The following is a 24,219-nucleotide window of genomic DNA, read 5'->3' as shown; positions in this document are numbered from 1 at the left end:
ATTTAGACAAAGCGGTTGTGGGAGAAGGGGGCACATCTGATAGAGGGACATGGGACCGAGGAGGTACAGCGGTATGTAGGGGAGTCTCCAGTCCCCTCCTGGAGGGAGGGCCCACGCCGGGCCCGCTACCCTTCCCCTTCTAGTTGCCAGAATGGAAAATTCATGGAGTTCAGCTTAGCCCAGGTCAACAAACTTTTATTGCCATTTCTGGCTCCTCCTGCCCCAGCAAGATCCCTGCTTCTTACACTGTAGAAATACTGAGCTCTGGTGCAGGGGAATGGGGGGGGAGGGGGCGAGAGAGCGGGGGTTGCCTCCCCTCCTCAGTACACTGCCAAGCTTAAAGAACCCCACTCGCTGGAGAGGGGGGGCCACACTGGAGGAATTAAAAAGAAGGAATGGCTCAGTTCCACCTTTGCTGGCTGCAGAATATAGAGACCATGGTCCCGAACATTTTTCAAAGGGTGTCGGAGAGAGGGATGAATTTGGCTGCTGTTGTCCTGGCTGCCATGTTTCCATGGAAATGAGGGAGGGACAGGATGTACCTCACTCTGACTACCTGGGAGGATGGCAGGGCAGGCATTTAGTAAACATATTGCCTTCCATTGCTACCCAACACATACAACTGTCCCCAGCTGACCCCCAAGCTCACTGCCTGCTCCCTTCCCTTCCCTTCTGGAGCCGGTATCATGCCAAATGGACTCCAGGCAGGGCTGCTGGGTCCACTCCTCAGCCAGGTCTTGCTGGCAACAGTTGGATTCCGAGTGTGTCCGTCAACCTCAGTAGCAGCCTCAGTAGAGCGGTCAGTTATAGTGCCTCCATGAAAAGCAGCAGCTATACCCCATGACTCGGTGCAACTGCTGTTCCCAAACATCTCTGCCCAGACAAAACTTAAAAAAACATAAACCCAAATGGGTTAGGTTAGAAACAATACAAAATAACTCTCTAACAATGCTGAGGGCTAGAAAGGGGAGCGGAGGAGCATCTTCCCGAGACTTGAGCCACCTGTGCACCTGCCATCTGCCTGTCTGGAGTTTGCTTCTTCCCACTGGGCTGTTGCTGGGGGGAATCCAAATCTCCATTGAGCACTGAGCGCTGTACCCACTGCTGTTGGTGATGAGGCTTGCCTGTTGCCATAGTGAGGAGGTGCCGATGGACTCTCAGTACCATGGGTCAGCCCGGTGCTGTTGGTTGTAGAGCTGTAGCTTGATCTGATCTTTGATCTGATTCACAAGGATCTGGGACAGCAGGATTCCCACCAGCTGGCAGAGGCAAGAAGGATTGGGCCCTCAGCAATGAGCAATGCCCTTGTTTTCCCTGACTCAATCTTCCCAGTTCCGTCAGCACCATCTCATCCCCTGCTCCTCAGCAATGTCAGTGCCTGACACCCTAGCTGATCCCAGGTGCCCTCCCCCAAACAAAGGAGTCTTTGCAGAATTGTGGGACCCACAAGTCTTGCAGGGTAAGTTACCTGGGGGATGGCCAGGCCCAGTGCCACACCACCAAGTAAGAAGAGGTTGCTGTGTATCCAGTTGACCAATTTGTCAATACAGCCGTTGGTGTAGATGACTTTACTAGCTTCCAAGTACTCAAGGGCCTGCATTCCTTGGCCACACATGGTGTTGATCACTGCCTAGTGAGAAAGTAAAAGCCGAGTGGGACTCCCATTCCAATGACCTTTTCTTTCAGACCCCAGCTGATGGGTTCCCCACCCTTCTTAAAGTCCTAAATTGTTAGAGAATATATGTGGAGGATGCTAGGTTATAAGTTGCTAAATGCAGGCTTCCCTTCCTTGGAGAGATCCGAGTCCAGTTCTCTTTGCTTCAGAGACTCACCCCTTCTGAACTCCCATGTGGGCTACATGAGTAAAAGGATAACAAAGCCATCAGATTGGGGTGAAGAAAAACATCTGACAGCTGTCCAACAAAATTGATTGGTTAAACCAGGGGATGGGGATTCCCAATTGTGACTGCCCTAATCAGAAAGTAACTCAGATCACTGCCCGGGAGGAAATGAGGTGTGAAGTCTGCTTACCTGGCTGGGAGTAGGCAAGCAACAGGAGTAAGGCACAGAGCAACGCTCACGGCTGGGGTTATCTTCTGAACAGTTGAAGTACATGTTCTGGGACCAGTCCTTGTAGGAAATCCCTCCACAGCAGCTGAACTGCAACGAAGCCCATCACAGAGGTTAAGAATCACCCACACTCACAATGAGGTGATCAGGAGAATTCTCAGAGCAGCCAAAAGTCTATGGCAAGTTTCCACTTGTAAGGGCAGGTTGTGTTTAACACAACCTTGAAACATGAGCCCAAGTTTCTCAATGGCCTTCAGGGGAAGAAGTTTTACACTTTAAACTTGTTGTGGCCCCACCCCATAACAAAGAAACAGGATTTCCGGAGAACGAGGCCCAGAAATCAGGATTTTAAAAAGATTCCCAGGTGATTCTAATGTGCAGCCAAGGTTGAGAACCACTGCTTTAAACTATGAGTTTCTTGAGGGCAGTTTCTGGTTGTGAAGTCCTGAATAGCACAGAGCCTGGCAAACGGAGGTGTTCAAAAATACTGACTGAAATAAAAGGCTCAGTGTTGTAAACATTTGTGTTAATGTAGAGAAAACACAAGAGGAGGACCTGCAATATTCTGGGCCCATAATTACTCCATGAAAGCAAGTAGGACTAGGTCAGTGTCTATTACGCCAGGGGAAGGGGAACTCAACACTGGTCTCAGAAGCACTTTTATTTAAAATGCAGCTTTTGATTCATAGCAGTACTATTCATAATAGCCAAAAGTTGGAACTGACTCAAGTGTGCATCAAAAGATGAATGGATTATCAAAGTATGGTATATACATACAATGGAATATTGTTGAGCCTTAAAAAGGAAGGGAATTTGGACACATTCTACAATATGGGTGAATATTGAAGACATTATGCTAAGTGAAATAAGCCAGTCACAAAAGAACAAATACTGTGTGATTCCACTTATAATAGGTACTAGAGTTGTCAAATTCATAGAAACAAAAAGTAGAATGGTAGTTGTCAGAAACTGGGGGAGGAGGAAATGAGGAGTTATTGCTTAATGGATACAGAATTTCAGTTGGGGAAGATGAAAAAGTTCTGGAGGTAAATGGTGATGATGGTTGTACAATAATGTGACTGTACTTACAGCCACAGATCTGTACACTTAAAAAATGGTTAAAATTGTAAATTTTATGTTATGTATATTTTATCACAATCTTAAAAATTTAATTTCTGAATAAAAGTTAATATTAAAAAATCTTCCAAGTTCTTCATCCCCCCCCATAAGCAACCACTTATAATAGTTTCTTACATATCCTTTCAGATTCCTTTTGCAAATATGAATACATGTTCTTTCCTCCCTCTTATTTTACACAAGTGGTAGATTACTATATATTCTGTTCTATGCCCTTAAAAATACTTTTAAAGCACCCTGCATGTATTTCTTTTTCCAACCCCCTTCCCAGAATCCATTACTCTGGCAGGTAATGAAGAAGCCCACAGGCCTGCAGGGCGAGGCCTCTCTTGGGGAGGCACTTTTGCTCACAGCTTCCCAGACCACTAGCTGCCCACCCCCACGTCTTAGCCCATACCTCCTTCTGGCCAAAATCAATGAGGTTCTGTAGGTCCAAGTCATCTCGGTAGTGTACAATGGCATTATTGATGATCTCACTCACTTTCCCTCGTGCCTGCCAGAGACAGAAGTAGGGAATAAGAACACAGAACTAAACCCTAACCTGCTCCTCCCTGCAGAAATAATAGTAGACAGCAGTCATCTTTGTTTAAGTTAGCCTTGACATCAGAACCAAGTCCTAGTGATGGAAGAGAGCCAGTTCTGAAGCCTATCCATCCCTGGGCCCTCAGGTACCCGTGGACCTTCAAAGAGCCACATTTCATGATAATCAAATATTTATCTACTTCTGAATACTATTACCACAAAATACTTGCTGATTGATGCAAAGCAGACAAACTTTCTTTTTTTTTTAGTAGAAAAAGGCTTACTGAGCTGAAGCACTGACCTCTAGTGGACATAAGAGAACTACATCTCTTTAGATTCAACACATCTACATTTTTCATTTTAAGAGTTTACTAAGCCAGAAGGACTAGGACATTCTGAATGAATACAGTGGCTCTCAACTTCATAGTTTCTACCATGATCTCTTCCTTCTTGCTCCACTACTTTTCCCAAAATGTCCTATCCATAATCCTATACTGTCCTCTACAATCATTTGCCCTTTGGGAAAGGAATTTTGGTTCTTAATGAAAGGAACTATCACTGAATGACAGATCACGTCCAGATATGGTGAGCACCGTTCAAAATCTTGTTTACTTTCCTCCTTCCTTCCTACTGTTTATTCCAATAGACTTTTTTTTTTTCCAAAGAAGTAAAAAGCTTTTCATGTTGTCTGTGGTCCAATCATTTGCCGTTAAAGTTTGCAGATTATTTTGACTTTGTGTTCATAGAACTTACTTCCCTGTTAGCTTCTCAGATTGTCAGAGGGGAACACCTCACACTCTTAAAGTCCTCTTTAAATATGGTGACTTTAAAGGCTATTCATTCATCCCTAAGGAGAAACTTTCAAAGGCTGATACTTCTCGGTGCTGTGGTTAATTAATCAGGCTAATCCCAGGCAGAAACTTTCCCTTCCTCTTCTTTTTTTTTTTTTTTTTTTTTTTTTTTTAAATATATTTTATTGATTTTTTACAGAGAGGAAGGGAGAGAGATAGAGAGTTAGAAACATCGATGAGAGAGAAACATCGACCAGCTGCCTCCTGCACATCTCCCACTGGGGATGTGCCCGCAACCAAGGCACATGCCCTTGACCGGAATCGAACCCGGGACCTTTCAGTCTGCAGGCCGACGCTCTATCCACTGAGCCAAACCGGTCTCGGCTCCCTTCCTCTTCTGGTTCACACCTGGGAAGGCCCTCGGCTCCCAACACTACCTTGTCTGAGAAGACGAAGCCCAGGACCCCAGCAGCCAGCTGTAGCAGGAACACGATGGTGAGGCAGAGTGAGAACTGTGGGGAGTGGGCAGGAAAAGGCGACAGTCTGTTACCACGTTGGGCAGCAGCTCCTTCCAGGGCCAGGGGAAGTACTGAGGGACCACAGGCTACTTCTCCCAGATGACCCCCCACCCGGTAAAGGGGTCACCTGGGCTGAACTCTACAGTGAGGAGTGGACAGCACCGACCTCGGGGGTAGGGTGGGACAGAGGACATCGAAAGGTTGTAGGAATGGCATTGGGAGGCTGAGAGGCGCAGGGAGAAGGGGGCCAAGGTCTTTCTAGTGGGGCCACTGAGCACTCACCGTCTGCAGGAGGCAGATGTTCTCCCGGAGGGATCCAATACAGCCGCAGAAGGTGAGCAGAAACATGAGGATGCCCACCACGATCAGCAGGATGGCTGGGTCCACAGCCAGGCAGGCCAAGGCTGCTTCTGGGAGAAGGGGCTGTTTCTCAGTCTGAGCCTGGTACCGACTCAGGTGGCACCCAGAATGGGTGGAGGTGCCCCCTCAAATGTTCTCCTCCCCTAGTGGGGGGATGTCTAGTGTGGTTGGGTGAAGGTTACGGGGAGGCAGTGCTCCCCTCTCAGAGGAGAACAAAAAGGGCCAGCAGGGTTTGTGGCATTTGAGTTGAGGAACTAAGAAAGTAAGAGCCTTCATTCCTTGGCTCAAGAAAGGAGGGACCACTTTCGCTGCAGAAAAGAATTAGAATGGCATTAGGCTTGCCAGCTTTGCTGACCGTTTCCTGGAGATTTTGTGCATTGGAATAGGAATGGAGGTTGAGTTACTCCAGGACAGAGTGAGGGAGGGGCTAAAGCCTCTGATTACTTTGTTCCCAGAGGCCTACCTTCCGTCCTAGACATTTCCTAAGCCTAAAAGGCAGGTATATTTGCAAGGTTCATGGGAGCTCTGGGAAATCCAGGCGAACTGACGTGAGAACAAGCTGCCAAGATTTGGCTAGAGGGTGGCTGCCCCATTTAGCCCCATAGTTTATATGGGAAGGGCTGGTACAGGGCCGAAGGAGACAGAGAAGGAAGAGGCCAGGCAAGAGTCATAGGGAGACAGAGGGGGACCTATAGCTCACCTGCGTGCTTCATCAGCCGAGCATAGACTCCTATGGCCACCATCACCATGGAAATCACCTGTGGAGACAAGGGACCAGCCGGACCCTGAGATTTTGGAAACCAGAGGCCTGACCACCAATGGGTAACCTTAAAGGAGAGTGGGAGGACTTTCCCAGGACACCGAGATAAGCAGCCTTCTCCTCCCCAGGGATACAGCTGATCGCATCTGTCAGCGCTTTATCGCCATGAAAAGCTTCTACCAAGATTATCCCATTCCATCCTCACAACACCGTCATCTTGGGAGGCAGCTGTTAGCCCCATTTACAGATGAGGAAATCACAGCTTACAAGGTTAAGAACAATGGCTAAGAACTTGGGCTTCAGAATGACTCAGACCTGGGTCCATGCTGGACAAATCGTGAGCCTCAGTTTCTGTATCTAAAAATGGGAATTAAAAACAACTACATTTTTTTTTAAAAGTAGATGAAAATTAAATAAGATAATGTATGGGAAGTATGCACCACAATGCCTGACAATAAACGATCTGTCATTACTGAGTTAACTAAGTTGCCCTGGGTCACACAGAAGCGCCATGAAGTTCTGGATTCTAACGCAGCTACATCTAAGGGCAGGTCTTAAAGTCAAAACAGGACAAACAGATGCATACTCCCAGGTCTCCAACTCTCTTGAAGGTCAATATGATGTCAAATTCAAGAATTACAGTGCATACCAAAGTGAAAGAATGCATGCATGAATGTGTGGGTGTAAGAACAGCAGAACTCCCTTGGCAAAGGAACCTTTATCTTTATAAACCCCGATTACAGTGTGGAGGAATGGAGGATGGAGGCCTTTCAAACTTCCTGACTGCCCATCAGAGACTACCAGGGGTCCTCAAAGGGGTCTTTCTGCCACCCCCCAAGGCCTCCAGGCATCCAGGGCTGCCCAGTTTGCACATCCCTAGGCCGCCTTTTCTTTGTCCCCAGGCTGGTGGTGCTAAGCAGCAGCTGGCTGTCACCATGGCAATAGCTGGGGCCACGCTCTGGCTGGAGAGAGATCTCAGAACAGGGTCTTGACCAACTCAGCGGGGGATATGGCTGGCTAGACTCCACTGTCCTGCAAGACAGAGACCAGCTGGAAAGAGCCGTCTTGGGGCTTTCATGGGAGAAGAGAATTGGACCCCCATAGCAGGTAACAGGGTCAGACTAATCCCTCCATAGAAAGACATTTTTTCCTCAGGGGCCTCTGCCATCTGGTGTACTCAGCAGTAAATGGGAGACTCTTATCCAAAACCATGTCTTCTAGGACCCTTCTCTGCCTAGATATACAGCCCCCTCTCCTTACCCCTCAACCGTTTGACACTGTCTCTGACTTCGGGCCAGATATGCTATCATCTGGCCCTCACACACTTTGTCCAGGGAGTGGCTTGTAGAGTGGAGGGTGGGGCTCGAGGTGCCAACTGGCTTCTTGTCCTAAGCACAACCAGGCTCAGGGAGCAATAGGGTGAGTGGGCGGCAAGAAAACCACACCACAGAGATGCAGTCATCCCCCCAGGCCCAGAGGCACAGCCCTTTGCCAGAGCGAAGGAGCATCTCTGCCTGCTCTTTAAAACACCACAGGCAATTACACTTCTGAATATCACTTTACTGGATCGTTTAAAAATACGTATCTGCTCTTTATTTCTGTTGCTTTCAGGTGCCTCACTGTTTTCTCACATGTTAAATCTTCACAAGAGTGTACAACTTTCCACAAAGATGATCTCTAATTAAATCCTAACACAGCTGAAACAAGAAAGGGAAAGTAAAGAGCCGCCATGTATCACAGGGTGGCTTAATTCCAGGCATGGGCCTGTAGCTATAGCAGTTGTTCTGTCTCTATTTGTGGTAGATAGAATAGTGTCCCCCCAAAGATGTCCTGTACTAATTCCCAGAACCTGTGCATGTTACCTTATGTGACAAGAGGGGCTTTACAAATGTGATTCAGTTAAGGCTCTTGAGATGGGGAGATATCCAGTTGGGCCCAATATTACCAAAAGGGACCTAAAGAGGGAGGCAAGAGGGTCAGTGTCAAAGGAGATATGTGTGACAATGGAAACAGAGGTTGGAGTGATGGGGTGCCACGACCCAAGCAAATGGATTCTCCTGTAGAGCCTCCAGAAAAAACACACATCCCTGCCAGCACCTTGATTTTAGGCCAGTGAGAGCTTCTTTGGACTTCTGAGCTCCAGACTGTAAGAAGATTAATTTGTGTTGTAAGTTTGTGGTAATTTTTTACAGCGGCAATAGGAAAACGAATACACTCTCCAAATCCAATTCATCAGATGTTATGCACAAGGTACTCTGAAGACTGCAAAGACGAGTAAGATGTGGTCCTTACCCTTAAGGAGATGCATGTGTTATCTGGGAGAGGGGCAAGAGCCTCTATAGCAGCGGTTCTCAACCTGTGGGTCTCGAACAATGAAAATACATCCTGCGTATCAGATATTTACATTACGATTCATAACAGTAGCAAAATTACAGTTATGAAGTAGCAACGAAAATAATTTTATGGTTGGGGGTCACCACAACATGAGGAACTGTATTAAACGGTCGTGGCATTAGGAAGATTGAGAACCACTGATCTATAGCCTGAAGCAGTGCTTCTCAACCTTGGCCACCATTAGAATGGGGTGGGGGAAGGAGAACTTTAAAATTCCTGATGCCTAGGCTATACCCCAAAACAAGTATATCTGAATCTCTGGCACTGGAACTTGGGCAACAGTAGTTCTGATTGTATTCCAGGTGATTCCAATGTGTGGCCGAGTCTGAGAACCACAGCCTAAAACGCACCCTGCCAGGGATCTAGAGCAGCAGCCGCAGGCTATATTACAATCAAGATTAAGACTTTAATATTATCATTAATATTTCATATGATTATGAATGATACGACTTATGCTGGTGCTCACTAGCTAACTCTAAAATTCTGCATTTCGGTCATTGATCTGCCTCTTTCTCCTGGAGTCACAAGTTGCCCTTTCACACTTCTATTCCTGCTCACATCTCTCACCTTGAAGTCTTTAAAGTTCCTGCCATTCCCAAATAGTGCTGTTATTGTTAATAGCAGAGCATTTAAAAACTGAATGGAACCTTAGAAATGAGCTCTGCCACTCATCTCTTTTTATAGATGAGGCAGAAAGAGCAAAGTGATACTTGACCAAGTGCACATAGGTGCAGTGGTAACATCTGGACTAAATCCAATTTCCGATCTCAGTTTGGTTCTTTCCACCATATCAGTCTTTGCCACAAAACCCTTATAACACCCCGCAGTATCACCAATGACCTCCTTTCATGATAAGGATGGAGATAAAGACACTTCTCATCTTAGAACATCTTTTCATATTCTGGCTAGGATAAAACCTCGCTGGAAACTTTAAAAAACCAGACATAGTTTTTAAAATAGCTGAGTCCAGCAAAAGGCATGTTCCTGAAGAGTTGTCGATCAAATTATGTAAACTAATTTGCATGCACCAGTACCTTTATCCATATTTGGGGTGAGTAATCAACTAAAAATGAAAATAGCCATCCCCGGGGCTCCTCGGAAAGTGGCTGATTCTAGAACTGGGGCAGGAAATATACACGATAAGCCTGGAGTTTCTTCTAACACCAGAAAATAAGGAAATGCTCAAAAACAAGCAAAAAACAAAACCACACATTGATGTGGGTATGACAGAGGAACATCAAAATAAAGAAGTATGGAATTACTACCTCAAATATAAAATAAATGCCCATGAGTTCATACTGATATAAATGACTTAATAAATAAATAAATGGGGGAGAAAAGACAAACCTCCCATGCAGGAGAATTCCAAATAATTTATGTAGATACTGTTCTCTCGAGGAGGCGGAGTGTAACTCCCTACTCCTTAGTGTGGGCTGCACATAGTAACTTCCTTCCAAAGAGTGCAGTGTGGAAACGGGGCGGGGGGGGGGGGGGGGGGGGGAGGCTAACTTTACAGTGGAGAAACTGACAAACATACCTCTGCCAAATGATCAAGGTCAACATCAACAGAGAAAAATCACTGGTGTCTGATATGCTGTGATGGAAATGGCACTGCCCCTCTGTGGTCTACCTCCCCTAACCCCCGTAACTCCAACATAATCAGAGAAAGACATCAGGCAAGTTCCAATAGAGCAGCAGTTCTCAACCTGTGGGTCATGACCCCTTTGGCGGTCGAACGACCCTTTCACAGAGGTCACCTAAGACCATCCTGCATATCAGATATTTACATTATGATTCATAACAGTAACAACATTACAGTTATGAAGTAGCAACGAAAACAATTTTATGGTTGGGTCACAACATGAGGAACTGTATTTAAGGGACCAGAAGGTTGAGAACCACTGCAATAGAGGGATATTGCTGCAAATCCTACAAAATATCTAACCAGTATTCCTCAGAACTGTCAAAGTCATCAAAACCAAGGAAAATCTGAAAAACTGTAACAGCCAGGAAAAACCTAAGGAGACGTGACAACTAAATGAAATTGGTTTTATCCTAGATGGCATTAAGTAAAAACTAAGGAAATCTGAATAAAGTATGGACCTTAACAATAACGATAATGCCACTAATTCTAACGAATATATCATACTCATGTAAGATGTTGATAACAAGAAAAACTGGATGTGGGATATATGGGAACTCTCTGTACTACCTTCTCAATTTTCCTAAACTAAAACTTATAAAAAAAATAAAATACATTTTAAAAATAGCCACTGCCCATTTATTAGTTTTGTAAATCCTCATTTTTTATATCAGATTTTCTTAAACTGGATTCTCTTGCATGCAATCACCAAAGTGTAAAGCAGCGGGTCTTAACACTGTTGAGGTGACAGCGCGCTGGGAAGCCACAGTGCTCTGTTGGTTTAGCCTGTGCAATTTTGAGATGTTAAATTTTTTCTTGAGTGTTAATATGCTATTACTGTTATCTAATTTACAGTCCCTATTAACGTTTCCCATTTATCCTGATAATGTCCTTTTAACTATTTTCTTCTTTTTTCAGATCCAGGAGCCAATCAAGGATCGTGCATTTAGTGATCAAGTCCCCTTTACCCTGGAACAGTTTTGCAACTTTTTTCCTCTACTTTGTTTTAAAGATACTGACTCTTTTTAAAGTTGTGGTAAAATACATATACCACAAAAATTAACCATTTTAAAGTGTACAGTTCAGTGGCCTTACGTACATTCACATTTCTGTTCACCACTATCAGGTTCCAGGACTTTTTCATCAGCCCAAATAGAAACCCTGTACCCATTAAACAGTCACTCACCATTCCCTCCACTCTTCCAACTCCTGGCAACCACCAACTGGCTTTCTGTGTCTATGGTTTTGCCTGTTTTACACATTTCCTATAAGTGGAATCATACAATATGTGGCTCTTTCTGTCTGCTTTCTTTCGCGTAGCCTAATGTTTTCAAGGTTCATCCATGTTACAGCATGTATCAGTACTTCATGCTTTTTATGTCCTAATAATATTCCACTGTATAGATATAACACAATTTGTTTATCCATTCACCCATTGATGGACACTTGGGTTTTTTCCCACCTCTTAGCTACTGTGGATAGTGTTGCTATGGATATCTGTGTACAAATTTTTCGTTTGAATACCTGTTTTCAATTCTTTTGGGTACACACCAAGGGGTGGAACTGCCAGGTCATAGGAATGGAATTGCCAGGTCATATGGTAATTCTATGTTTAATTTTTTGAAAAATTGCCAAACTGTTTTTCGACAGTGGCTGTACCATTTCACAGGCCCACCAGCAATGTATGAGGGTTCTAGAGTCTCTACATCATTGCTAACCCTTGTTCTGCCTTTTTTTGTTGTTGCTGTTAATTCTCACCCGAGGATATATTTTTCCATTGATTTTTAGGGAGAGTGGAAGAGAGAGGGAAAGACAGAGAGAAACATTGATGTGAGAGAACACATCGATTGGTTGCCTCCTGCACCCACCCTGACCTGGAGCCAGGGATTGAACCTGCAACCAAGGTACATGCCCTTGATCAGAATCGAACCTGGGACCCTTCAGTCCATGGGCCGATGCTCTATCCACTGAGCCAAACCAGCTAGGGCGACAATGACATTTTTTATAAGTGCAGGCCTATTATTTGGCAGAATGTCCCTCAATTTGGATTTATCTGATTGTTTCCTCATAATTCGAATCAGATGACATATTTTTACAAGAATATGATGGGAATAATGTTTACTTCTTAGTGTGCCACGTGAGGAAGCACAACATAACTTCTATCATGGAAATAAGGAATGATCTACTAAGAGATGATGTAGTTGTTAAACATGTCTCTGCAACTCATAATATAGTAATATAGGCACTACTCTAAATTATTTTCTATAATATTTGGTTGCCATTTGTCTTCTTTCCTTTGCCATTGGCTAGTACTAGCTGTTAGATAAGCAGCCACAGGTACTAATGTTCATGGTAGAAAAAAAAATTATCTCCATTATCTTGCCTCCCTCACCCCTTCCCCAACAAATTGGGAAAAGATGGCCACAATTTGATGTTTGTGAGAAACAATCTTATTCCAGCCCCCAGGACACTACTTCAGGGCCATCAGTGCTGGGAGAGGAAGGGTTATAGGGGCCTCAAGTTAAGGCCCTGAACAATAGTTCTGGCTCTCGTGCTCAAATGCCAAAATCACACACAGATTAGCTCTTGGAGTCCATTTCCATCTTAAGACTAAAGTGGTGTGTCAAGCCTTAAAGCATGAACCTATAAAAAGTCCTCAGAGATAACAGAAGTTATATATGTATAACTTCTCTGTAAACTACTATAATAATAAAAGCATAATATGCTAATTAGACCGGATGACCTTCTAGAGGAGAAGCCGGGGCTGCAGCCGCGGGATCTAGGCAGCTGCTGTGGCTGCAGGGGAGGGATCCACGCAGTCGCTGCAGCTGCAAATGCCTACTCTTACACGAATTTCGTGCATCGGGCCTCTAGTAACATATTAAGACATCATTAATTATCACCTCCCTCTGGCTAATAGCAGGGAGTTCAAGACTGAAGGAAGTCAGGCTCAATCTCCATCTACTTGTCGGAGAAGCACACATCCTAGCTCTTCAAGTTCACCCTCAACAGGTGACTTCTAGGAGCTGTTTCTTTAAAAATTGACTTCAGAGAGGAAGGGAGAGGGAGAGAGAGATGGAAACATCAATCATTGATCAGCTGCCTTCTACTAGTACACACCCTGCACTGGGGATCAAGCCTGCAACCTGGGTATGTGCCCTGACAGGGAATTGATTCAAGACCTCTTGGTTCATAGCTCGACACTCAACCACTGAACCACACCGGCCGGCCGGGCTCTAGGAGCTATTTTTAACACAATAGTAATTAATGGACCAAACATTGGTGTAAACACTTTATATCACTATTTCATTGCATTTTGACCGCAACCCCAAGAGGGTGGTAGTATCTCCATTTCATAGAACTGATGTTGGGAGAATTCAAGTAACTTTCCCTGGTTCACTCAGTTAGTGAGTGGCTGAGGTGGTCTGGAGCCTAGGTCCTTATGGCTGCCTTCCTCTCTCTGCCTCACAGCAACCTCAGGACCAGTGCAATCGCCTTGGGACATATAAGGTGGGAAGAAGCTGCCTACAGTTCTTCTGGGGGAGCAGCTGGTAATCTCCAAACTGGGTAGGGCTCAGGCAAGGGGAAGGAAGATAGCACCGGGAAGTGATGGTGCCAGCAGGGAAGTCCCTGGAACAGTGCCCCAAAAGGAGAAGACACAGCATCACCACCCAGCGCCCATTAGTCCCCGAGAGAAAGCCCTGTCTTCCACATTCTGAAGTCTGGTCTGTGTGAAGTGGGTGGATCTGTCTCAGGGTCCTCTCCTCCTCCTTGAAATGTCTTCCCCTCTTCTTTTGAAGGTGATGGTGGAGGACAGCTGATATTAGAATGATTCCCTTTGAAAAAGGAGACATATGTAATACTCTTTGTAATACTTTAAGAAATAAAAATTATAAAAAAAAGAAAAGAAATTAAAGCTTGAGGACTACTGAAAAAAAAAATTAAAAAAAAAAAAAAAGAATGATTCCCTTTGTAGGAATCAAAATCCTGTCCCTCCCCACAGGGATGTTGGGAGGGAAGGGTCTGCACTCCGGTTTCTTGGTCCTTTCTGTTCTTATTTTGGGTGACATCAAGGAAATTACAGCCTGCTAGAGCTAAAGCCGGGCCCAGGATCTGCACACACTGGTCCTTCTGTGGCCAACCCAGCACTGTCGTTTCTGGGTTTCTGGGGTGGCAAGTCTCTGTGTGAAAATGGCTTTTGGCTTTCTGAATTGGGGCTCTTTCCTCTCCAATGTCTAGGGCCAACCCTTTAGCTTACTTAGGCCATGGCTGGTTTTGGTTTCTCAAGTTTGCAAGTGCATAAGGGAAGCCCACAAGGGCTCACAGTAGTCTAGATACTCAAACTCGTGGCCCTGGAGTGACCAGCCTGATGCATGGCCTGCTATTGAGACCCTGAGAAGTGCTATATGTTTTTTTTTTTCAAAGACTGCTCGAAGTTTATGATTTTCTACTTGGTAGAAGGCAAAGAGAGCTATTAGGGTAGTTAAGAAGGTATGCATGTGACTTGACAGCAAAGAGTGTGGTTCTTGTCTTCTTTTTGGGTGGTTTTAAAAAAAATATTGGGGTGACACTGGTTAATAAAATTATATAGGTTTCAGGTATATAATTCTATAATACAGCATATGTACATTGTCTTGTGTGCTTACCACCCAAAGTCAAGTCTCCTTCCATCACCATTTATCCCTCCTTTACCCTCTTATACCTCCTCCCACCCCCCTTTCCCTCTGGTAATCACCATACTGTTGTCTGTGTCTATGAGGTTTTATTATTTTATTTTTTGCTTTTTAAAAAAATAAAAAGAATGTGACTACTTCACTTATTGCAGCCTGCTAAATCTATGGGGAAGGGAGGGAGATGGGCTCTACTTCCTAGTGTATTTAGGTGTGTGTGTGTGCGCGTATTGGTGGCGGGAAGGGACTCCTGCCATTCAGGAGGGTTTTTTGCCAGGCGTGATGCCTGGTCACTTCCTCGTGGCTTCTGAGTCAGATTATTACAGATGGTGCTGCAGATGTGTGGGGCATTCTGAGTGCCCTGGAGACTCCAATACTGTGGCCCTGGACAAGAAAGTGAATTCCTCGAAGAAAATACTTCACCAGAGGCCTTAAGCAGCCTAGGGAGGACCTGAATGGGGGTCCAGGTGTGCTGTATTGGAAGTAAAAAAAGTCCGGCTGCTACAGATTGTAATTATACCTGGCCCTGAGGGAGAGGATGGCTGTCATTTTTTCAGACCAGGCTTGAGAAGGCCACAGGACCCCCTGCAAAGGAGAACGCAGTTGGATAACCCCTAGCAGGAATGCTCAAGGACTTAAGGTTGTGAAGCATATTGACAGACTAATGTCCATGAGAGGAAGGAAGGACATGTCCACCCTGTAGGGTCTGCTCATTTGCCATGCAGTAAACATTCAATAAATACCCACTCTTTGCCAAACACAGCTGGGCACTGGGAATACAGAAGTTAATCTACCCTCAGGAGCCTGAAGTCTAGACATAAATAAACGCCTAATTGCAGCATAGATAAGGGGCCTGACAATCAAAGTATGTATAAGGTGCCGTGGGAGCCCTGAGGCATGGACACCAAGGAAGTCTGGGCTGAGGCACGGGCTGGAGGTCTGAGCTTCTGGATTCTGCCTGACTCAGAAGCCACCCCAACTGTTGCCCCAAATGGGAAAAGGGCCAACAAGGAAGAAGGTGGCTGCTGTGGGCAGTGCTGATAATGTTCCCGCCAACGTATGCCCAAGGCTGATAAGGCATGTACCACCCCTGTCTTCCCTCTGCACAGGGCTGTCCCTGGATTGGTGAGGACAGGCAGCTGTTCCTTTTTGTTGTTGTTGTTGTTAATCTTCACCCGAGTATATTTTTTCATTGATTTTTAGAGAGAGTGGAAGGGAAAAAGGGGGGTGGGGGAGAGAGATCAATTGGTTGCCTCCTACACACATCCTGACCGGTCCCAGGGATCGAACCTGCAACCCAGGTACATGCCCTTGACCAGGAATCAAACCCGCAACTCTTTGGTGCGTGGGCTTACACTCTAACCACTGAGAAACACTGGCCAGGGCAAAGTAACTATTTTTTTAAATATATTTTTATTGATTTCAGAGAGGAAGGAAGAGGGAGAGATAGAAACATCCATGATGAGAGAGAATCATGGATCGGCTGCCTCCCGCAAGTTCCCCACTAGGGATCGAGCCCACAACCCAGGCATGTGCCCCTGACCGGAATTGAACCTGGGACCTTTCAGTTCACAGGCCGACGCTCTATCCGCTGAGCCAAACCAGCTAGGGCATGGGTAACTATTTTTTTGACTGAAAGATTTAAATACAACTTTTGGTATCTTGGGACAACTACTCCAAGCCATGAGATCCCATGGATTCTGGGGAGAAAATCAGAACTCCCAGGCAAAAGGGAAAGTGAGGTTTAAAATGGAAAGAGGAGCAATTGGTCCTGGTCCCAGAGGAGCTTTCCGAGTCAGGCTCCAAAGCCCCCCAGGGTCAGGGCTCCTAGAGCAGCAGCAGAGGTAACCGCTGCCGTCACTGCATCACTGAGTATGAGCACAGACGACGCTGGCTACCTTCCCAGTGTATTCCAGGCAGAGACACAAACATCATCCATACTCTATCCAGAACACTCTGCCTGGAAACAGAGTGGGTGGACAGTCCCAACCATGGGTGCCTCCTGGACAGAAGAAGGGAATTTGATTAGGATTATGAAAGTCTGCAACGAAGAAAACCCAGTAACCAGTCCCTGGAGGGGGGATGGGAAGAAAGATGACCCTGATCTGCAGAAGCAGCGCCTCATCCCCAGCTGCACTTGTGTGGAATGAAACTCTGCAGCTCTGGGCCTGGGGGCGAACTGATACTCAGGAATGCCCCAAAAGTGCTGTCCCTGGGAAGGTCAATGTCCCAGGGATACCAGGACACAGGAGAGATGTATCCTTAGATCCAGCCCCAAATCTTGAAGAACTAAAACAGTCCCCCAAGTGATGCATTCATCTTTAAATAGTTCACAGAAGCAGAAAAATGTTCCCTTTTAGAGTACAAAGATTGACAGAGAGACAGATATACTGGCTTCGGGTCACACAGTAAGTTGGTGCCAGAAAGAAACTCATCCTTCGCTGTGCTATTTCCAGAGCCTTTGACTTTGGTGAGTCTAAAGCAGAACCAAGAAGGGGCTCTTCTCTAACTTGGGGTTGCGTCAGCTTGGTTAGCCCGGTCCTCCGACCTCGGATGAAGCATTTTTACCAAGGTAAATGGGTCTGTGGGGCCAAGCCCTCTCCCTGACTGCCGCCTCCCCAAGTCATCTGTCTGGTAAAAGGGGGTGGAATGGAGTGGGGAAGTCCAAGAAAATGACCATGAACACAAGGGCAACAGATGCACCCAGCTGTTGTTGCCTCTGGGGAGCACAGATAAGGGTGTGGTGCCAAGGGCTCCGAAGGAGATGCAGTCTTGGCTGACAGGGGAAGTCAGCCTGAGGTTCTGAGGTCCCGGGATGTTAGTGCTAGCACTGAGGATATAGTATGTCCTCCTTGAGGACAGCACGCCATTGGCCTGGCAACACTCAGTGACAACGTAGGAGGGTTCTTTGGGACTTGCCCTTAGGCGGGGAGTTCCCTTTAGGACATCCCCAAGCCCTGGCAGAGGGGTGGTGAGATGTTCTCCCGTTCTCTTCTAATCTGCAGTTGAAGCAGAACCTAGACCAGGGGAACTTGGGTTGTCTGGTTAACGACTAACACTGCTAACACTCTAGTTACAGTAGCAACCATCTGGGCCAAGAACTTCCCCTAGAGGCACTGTGGTTGAGCAGAAAAGTTGCCAGATCAAGCCTACTTCCTAACTAGCTGTTGGACCCTGGATAAAAACAATGTGCTTTAGCTTTCTCATATATAAAATGCGGGTGCGGGGCATGCTGTCTTTTAAATTTTCCCCCCAGTTCTAAAACTGAGAATTTCTTAAGAGCTCAAACTTCATTTTCCCCAGGACAATGGCTGTGTGTGAGCTGTCAGCACCTCTCTCCAGGATTTCTCTCATTTGTCCCAACGGGCTCGCACTTAGGTACTCCGTGTCTGTTCTTCACACCACAGCCCTTGTGAAACCTTTACAACAACTGGCTTAGATGCCTGGTCTGCTCTCTCTCTCCCCAGAAACATATTTTAGATTCATAATTACTCCCTCCTGCAAGTCTGAAATTTAGGTCTCAGGCAGAGAGAGGGGCAAGCATAATGGGTACCTAGAGCGGCAGCTCCCGTGTAGTTGGAGCTGGAAGAAGAAAGGGGGGTGGGGGTGAAGCTCCCTACACTCTCGGATCCAGAGGGGCCCAGGGACGCTCTAGACACGAAACAGGACTGAACGAGCATTTCATGATCTGGTCCAGCGGGATTCTCCGTTCCAGCAGTGTTCCTGCCATCCTTGATCAAACCGGGTTTGATTTTATGGAGGAGGAGACTAAGGCCTGCAGGGGTGAACATACTGCCCAGCGTAGTCAACAATTCATGGCAGAGTGGGGATGAGAAGCCAGGCAACCCCAGTCCAACGTTTTTGCCACTCTCCCACCCCCAAGCAGAGGAGTCTGAAAATACCCCTGGCCTTCCAGCCCAACATCGAGTCCTATTTAAAGACGCTGAAGACCGGCAGACCCCAGGGAATGGCTTCCGGTCCTGGGAAAGGGGGCAAAGTTTGGGACAGTGCCGGGAAAGACGCCACCCCTGGAGGCCATGCCCGTCCCTTCTCAGCCTCTGAGGACAGGGGGCACCAGAGGCCTGCAGAAGGGAGAGATCAGAGCCCCTGAACCCATGCTCTCCGAGGTCAGGGGAAGGAAGGTCTGGGGTTTCCCTCTTTCTCTTTTTTCTTTGCCAGCAGGGCCTCCCAGCCCCCAGGCCTGAAAGTCCCCCCGTCATGAATGTACCAGTGGGTCTGCTTTGGTCCCACAGGAAAACCCGCTCCTCCCGCGCTCACCCACCTCTTTGGCCTGGCACAGACCCTCCTCCGATGCCCAGAGAACGCCCAGAAGTCTTGACTGAATCCCTTACATCCCCTCCACCCGACGCCCCCTCCAGACACAGCGACCCTGGGGTGTCCCTCCCCAGGATAAATTACCCCAAAGTGCCATCAGCCTAGAAAACTAGGCAGTGCCGCTCACCACGCTCCCTAGAACCGGGGATCCCAGGACGCCCCCTGCCCGGCCGCGGGCGGCGCACTCCACCCTCCAGGGGTGTTCTGCAGCCCCGGTGCCCCCGCGACCCCTAAGACTCACCCAGAAGAGCATATTGAAGAAGAAGAGCAGGTATTTCACCAGCGGGCTGACGAAGGAGAAGTCCTCCCCGTAGGCGGCCGGCGCCCCGGGTCTGCGGGCCATGGTCCCCCCGCCGCCGCCCCCGGGGGCCTATCTCCCCGCGGCGGCCGGCCCACCTGCGCGCTCGGAGCCTGGGGGCATGAGCCGCGCCGCCGCCGGAGCCCGAGCCGCGGGGAGCGGCGCCGCGGCGGGAGGTGCCGAGCCCTGCGTCCGGGAGAAGCGCGGGCAGGCGAACGGCGCCACCACCGGAGCCGCCGGGAGTCGCGGCAGCAGCCGCGGGCAGCTTGAGCGCCGGAGACTCCGCGGCGGCCCGAGGACCAGTCCCGCCCGCTGGGCTCCCAGGAAACCGGACCCGCCCCCGGCCGCCCATTGGTGCGGCTGCCAAAGCCGGACTTCTCATTGGTGGGTCGCTTATGTCACCGAGGGTCCTGCCATCCCTCTCCTCCGAGAGGAGGGGGAGACACCTGTTCTGTGAGGGACAACTTGCTAAAGGGTCAGCGGTTCTGCGTCCTCCCCCGAGAGAGAAGGCATCCAGGCTGCAGCTGCTCAAGGGGAAAGGGATGGGAGGAGTGCACCCTCCATCACACACCCGCGTCCTCCATCCCGTTGCCGTGCACACACACAAACACACAAACATTAAAATCAACAAGTACGGGGACCCTGAGTTGAGCAATGCACCGAAGGCTGTGGGAATACAAGAGAGCAGAGAGCTAATCCAGGGGGGTATGGCAATAAAATCGGGGAGACAAAACTAACCTATAAATGACAATTGGAGAATATTCAAGAGTAGCTGCCATCCTGCTTAGTAACTATACATTTTAAATGCTTGTTTCTAAGGCTCTATAAGCCAATAGTGGACATTTGATAACATCACCAACGATTCTGCCTTCCAAATTCATTACTGTTTCAATCCCCACTCCCTCCTCCCTTAGAGTCTGGGTGTACACACAGGCACCATTTTTAACACGTTGATCTGACTCACGCTGAGTGCAGTGTAGGTGGTGGACTCTGTGCTGGCTACCATAAGTAACAAACATGAATGCTGTGGACTGAATGTTTGAGTCCTATCCCCCTCCTCCCCCCTTTCATATGTTGAAATCCTAACCTCCAAGGTGATGGCATTTGGAGATGGGGACTTTGGGAAGTGCTTAGGTCCTGAGAATGAAGCCCTCATGAATGGGATGAATGCCTTTATAAAAGAGGCCCCAGAGAGCAGCCTTGCTCTTTTTCTCATGTGAGGACAGAGCGAAAAGATAGCTGTTTATGAAGCAGGAAGTAGATTTTCATCCGACACTGAATCTATGGGTGCCTTGATCTTGGACTTAGCCTCAAGAACTGTGAGAAATAAATTTCTGTTTTTTATAAGCCATCCAATTTATGGTATTTTTGTATGGCAGCCCGAATGGACTAAGACAATGAGTGTGAGGGGGGAACCTGATTCCACCCTCATCAGCTGCATGTCCTGGGCAAGCTACTTAATCTCCCTGCGCCTCAGTTTCTTTAACGTTTAACGGGGAGAGTCCTGGCCTAACAATGATGTGGGGATTAGGTGAGATAATGCATACAAGTCACTTAGCACAGGTTGACACATAGAAGGGCTCACTAAATGCAAAATGTTGTTTTTAACAGAGTTCAGAATCCAGTGGCAAAATATGGTAACTGCACAAATAACTCCCAACACATTTAGTGGAGGGTTAGTGAAGATATCATGACAAGTAGAATTAGTTGGGGGGGATAAGATTTAGAATAGCAGAGATGGAGGGGACATGTAATCCAGGTGGACAGAGGGTGAACCAAAGCCTGGAGCCGCAAAGTACACTGTGTTTAGAGCAGACCGGTTTGGCCGGAGCACAGGGCATGCTTATATAGCAGTGGAAGGTAATGCCAACTGGTGTCAATACCAGTTGAATTGAGTTAAAGTAGTGCAAGGACTTGAATATCAGATTGGAGAGTTAGTGCTTAACCCATTTGAGTTTTGAAGAAGGGAATGATGTAAGATCTGCTTTATTTTTTCAGTTAGAGAGGGAAAGAGGCTGTAGAGAGAAGGGTTTGTTAGGAGACCACTATTATTAATAGTCTAAACATCAACAATTAGGATCTGATTTAGAGTTAATGGACAGAACTGATAGGAAAGGATAGCAGTGAAGTCACTGGGAAGATAGACTCTCTAGGGTGAGCCTATGGTGGGGGTAGGGGTAATAGGAACACCAGGCGTGGGGGCTAAAGAAGTGAGCCAAGGCCAGGTTCTTGGGAGATTGTCCATTAAAAGGTTAGTTGGTGACTTGAAGATCAGTTTTAGTATAAAGGGGGTGGGCAGAAGTCATTTTACAAGAGGTTAAGGGGTGAATGGTAAACAAAGGATGGGTACTCATTTACAAATGTTAGGGTGGAGACAGAAAAAGACCAAGCTGTTGAATGTTTCCATTAGATGAGTTTCAGTACAGACTGGAAGAGGAAGGCAGCTCACAAGAGGTCAAGGAGGGGACACGGGTGAAATGGAAGCTGTGGATGAAGACTGTGGACACCTCAATCCAGTTTGAAGGTTATAGGAGCTTTAAGGGTCCTTAAAACAAAAGGAATGTTCTCTTTTAGCATACAGAAACCTGACAGGCATGGAGGAAAAACAAGCCAGTAAAAAGGGGTTGGGGTGGAAAATGGAGGGCACAAGGTTTTGGAGTTAATGGATAAGAGAAGGGATCAGGAGTCAGTGGGATGACCACCGTGTTTATCATGTGGAAGTCGGGGATGGCGCCTGTCTGGAAGGAAGACATGCAGCTGCAGAGCAAAGAATGAAGAAACGCGGTGTACTGAGTTGGAACAATCTCCAAGACAAATTATTAAATGAAAAGGGCAAAGTAAGGAACAGTGTATATAATACATTCTGGTTAAAAAAGAAAGATAAAAAGAAATGACATCTACATGTGCTTGCATCTACCTAAATAAACACTGGAATGATCCAAAGAAAGGAGGTTGGTTACATACTAGAGTGGGGTGAGAAATGAGGAAGAGACTTTTCACTGTGCGCCATTTCATTTTCTTCTGATTTTTAAAACAGGAGTGAAATAACTATTCAAAGCATTAAATTAAAGAAAATTACATCCTTATTATGGAATGCTATGCAGCTATTTAAAATAATGTAGAAAAAAAGAAAGAAAAAATAAAATAAGACAAAAACAAAATAATGTAGAAAATATAGGTACTGACTTGGGAGGAAGTCCATGACATAGGAAATGTAAAAAGCAGATTATAGAATTAAGTATTTAAAGTATCCGGTAACCAGGAAATGGTTTCAATTTATTTCAGGTCCTTGGAAGGCATTTTAATCCTTGGAATATGTGATGTGTTTTTATTTTTAAAAAACAAGAACCGCCTTTTCTCCACCATCCTCTTCAGGCCTAAGCTCGAGCTAGTTGCCCACTGGCCTAGCATCGCTTTCACTATGGCCCTCAGCGATGCTGACATGCAAAAGCAGATTAAGCATATGATGGCTTTTATTGAACAAGAAGCCAATGAAAAAGCAGAAGAAATAGATGCAAAAGCAGAAGAAGAGTTCAACATTGAGAAAGGTCGTCTTGTGCAAACCCAAAGACTGAAGATTATGGAATACTATGAGAAAAAAGAAAAGCAGATAGAGCAGCAGAAAAAAATTCAGATGTCCAATATGATGAATCAAGCAAGACTCAAAGTCCTCAGAGCGAGAGATGATCTTATTACAGACCTACTAAATGAAGCAAAACAGAGACTCGGCAAGGTGGTGAAAGATACAACTAGATGCCAAGTGCTGCTGGATGGACTGGTCCTCCAGGGTTTGTACCAGTTATTGGAGCCCCGGATGATTGTTTGTTGCCGGAAACAGGATTTCCCTCTGGTAAAGGCTGCAGTGCAAAAAGCAATCCCTATGTACAAAATCGCCACCAATAAAGCTGTTGATGTCCAAATTGATCAGGAGGTCTACCTACCTGAGGAGATAGCTGGTGGAGTTGAGATCTATAATGGGGATCGTAAAATAAAAGTTTCCAATACCCTAGAAAGCCGACTGGATCTCATAGCTCAGCAGATGATGCCAAAAGTATGAGGAGCCTTGTTTGGTGCAAATGCCAATGGGAAGTTTTTGGACTAAACCTTTGGGAGGTGGAATTCAGGCACTGCTATGATGTAGAAGTTTCTGATATTTGAAGAAACAAGGTGATCTATGTAGCTTCCTCTTTGCTATTCTAATACTCTGTATTTACTTGTGGATATCTTTCTATACTAATGTCCTTAGCCTAATTGTTAACAATGGGAGAAAGTTTCCTTTAATATGATCAGGAAACCTACTTCTAGCTTATCTAAAAGTAACACAACTTTCAGTTGGTTCTGCAGCATGAAGGTGAAGAAATCAGGTAGTTGTTGCATGGACTTTACCCAAACTTGTGATCTTCCTCTGCTTCTAGTTATCTAGTCTAGAGGTTATGTGTATGGTGTGCTCTGCTAGTAAGCCTCTGCTCTTTAGGCTTAACATACATGTGGGGCAGTAGTAGCTTCACTGTCACCTGTTTGGGCTTAGAAATGCTCCTTATCTGTAAATGTGATTTAAAATCTAAGCCATGATGCTTTATTTATTAAAACAAAACATTTAAGTGGAAAAAAAAAAAAAACAAGAAAAAAAACCCCACAGCCCTAGCTGGTTTTGCTCAGTGGATAGAGTGTCGACCCACAGACTGAAGGGCCCCGGGTTTGATTCCGGTCAAGGGCATGTAC

At 46.3% G+C, this 24,219-nt stretch overlaps 1 protein-coding gene and 1 pseudogene across 2 annotated transcripts; one reads left to right on the top strand and one right to left on the bottom strand.

The window, feature by feature from the left end:
* Positions 1-174: 174 nt before the first annotated feature.
* On the bottom strand, positions 175-19,747 carry TSPAN33 (tetraspanin 33). 2 transcript variants are annotated; one of them, XM_070423871.1, is made up of 8 exons: positions 19,441-19,747; positions 6,099-6,156; positions 5,321-5,448; positions 4,958-5,032; positions 3,605-3,700; positions 2,032-2,160; positions 1,469-1,630; positions 175-1,259 (listed from the first exon to the last, which is right to left on the bottom strand). In XM_070423871.1, exons 1-8 carry the CDS (start codon positions 19,540-19,542, stop codon positions 1,158-1,160), a joined length of 852 nt encoding a protein of 283 aa, XP_070279972.1. In that variant the 5' UTR covers positions 19,543-19,747; the 3' UTR covers positions 175-1,157. The 2 variants fall into 2 exon arrangements, with proteins under 2 accessions (XP_070279972.1, XP_070279973.1); XM_070423872.1 differs by having other exon boundaries at positions 5,321-5,445.
* A 3,107-nt stretch (positions 19,748-22,854) lies between these two features.
* On the top strand, positions 22,855-23,932 carry LOC139016842 (V-type proton ATPase subunit E 1 pseudogene; annotated as a pseudogene).
* Positions 23,933-24,219: the final 287 nt, after the last annotated feature.

Source organism: Myotis yumanensis, unplaced genomic scaffold, assembly GCF_028538775.1.
Source record: "Myotis yumanensis isolate MYYU_CA2020_CCGP unplaced genomic scaffold, mMyoYum1.0.hap1 SCAF_9, whole genome shotgun sequence".
Taxonomy (NCBI): domain Eukaryota; kingdom Metazoa; phylum Chordata; class Mammalia; order Chiroptera; family Vespertilionidae; genus Myotis; species Myotis yumanensis.
Note: the sequence above shows the minus strand (reverse complement) of the source record. Positions and strands in the feature narration are given on the sequence as shown.

Excerpts from the sequence above, each read along its gene's own strand:
- TSPAN33 (XM_070423871.1), bottom strand. The coding sequence starts at position 19,542 with ATGGCCCGCAGACCCGGGGCGCCGGCCGCCTACGGGGAGGACTTCTCC. Across the intron at positions 6,157-19,440 it reads TCTTCAATATGCTCTTCTGG|GTGATTTCCATGGTGATGGT; the intron begins GTGAGTCTTAGG and ends TTGTCTCCACAG. Across the intron at positions 2,161-3,604 it reads TTGATTTTGGCCAGAAGGAG|TTCAGCTGCTGTGGAGGGAT; the intron begins GTATGGGCTAAG and ends GCTTCGTTGCAG.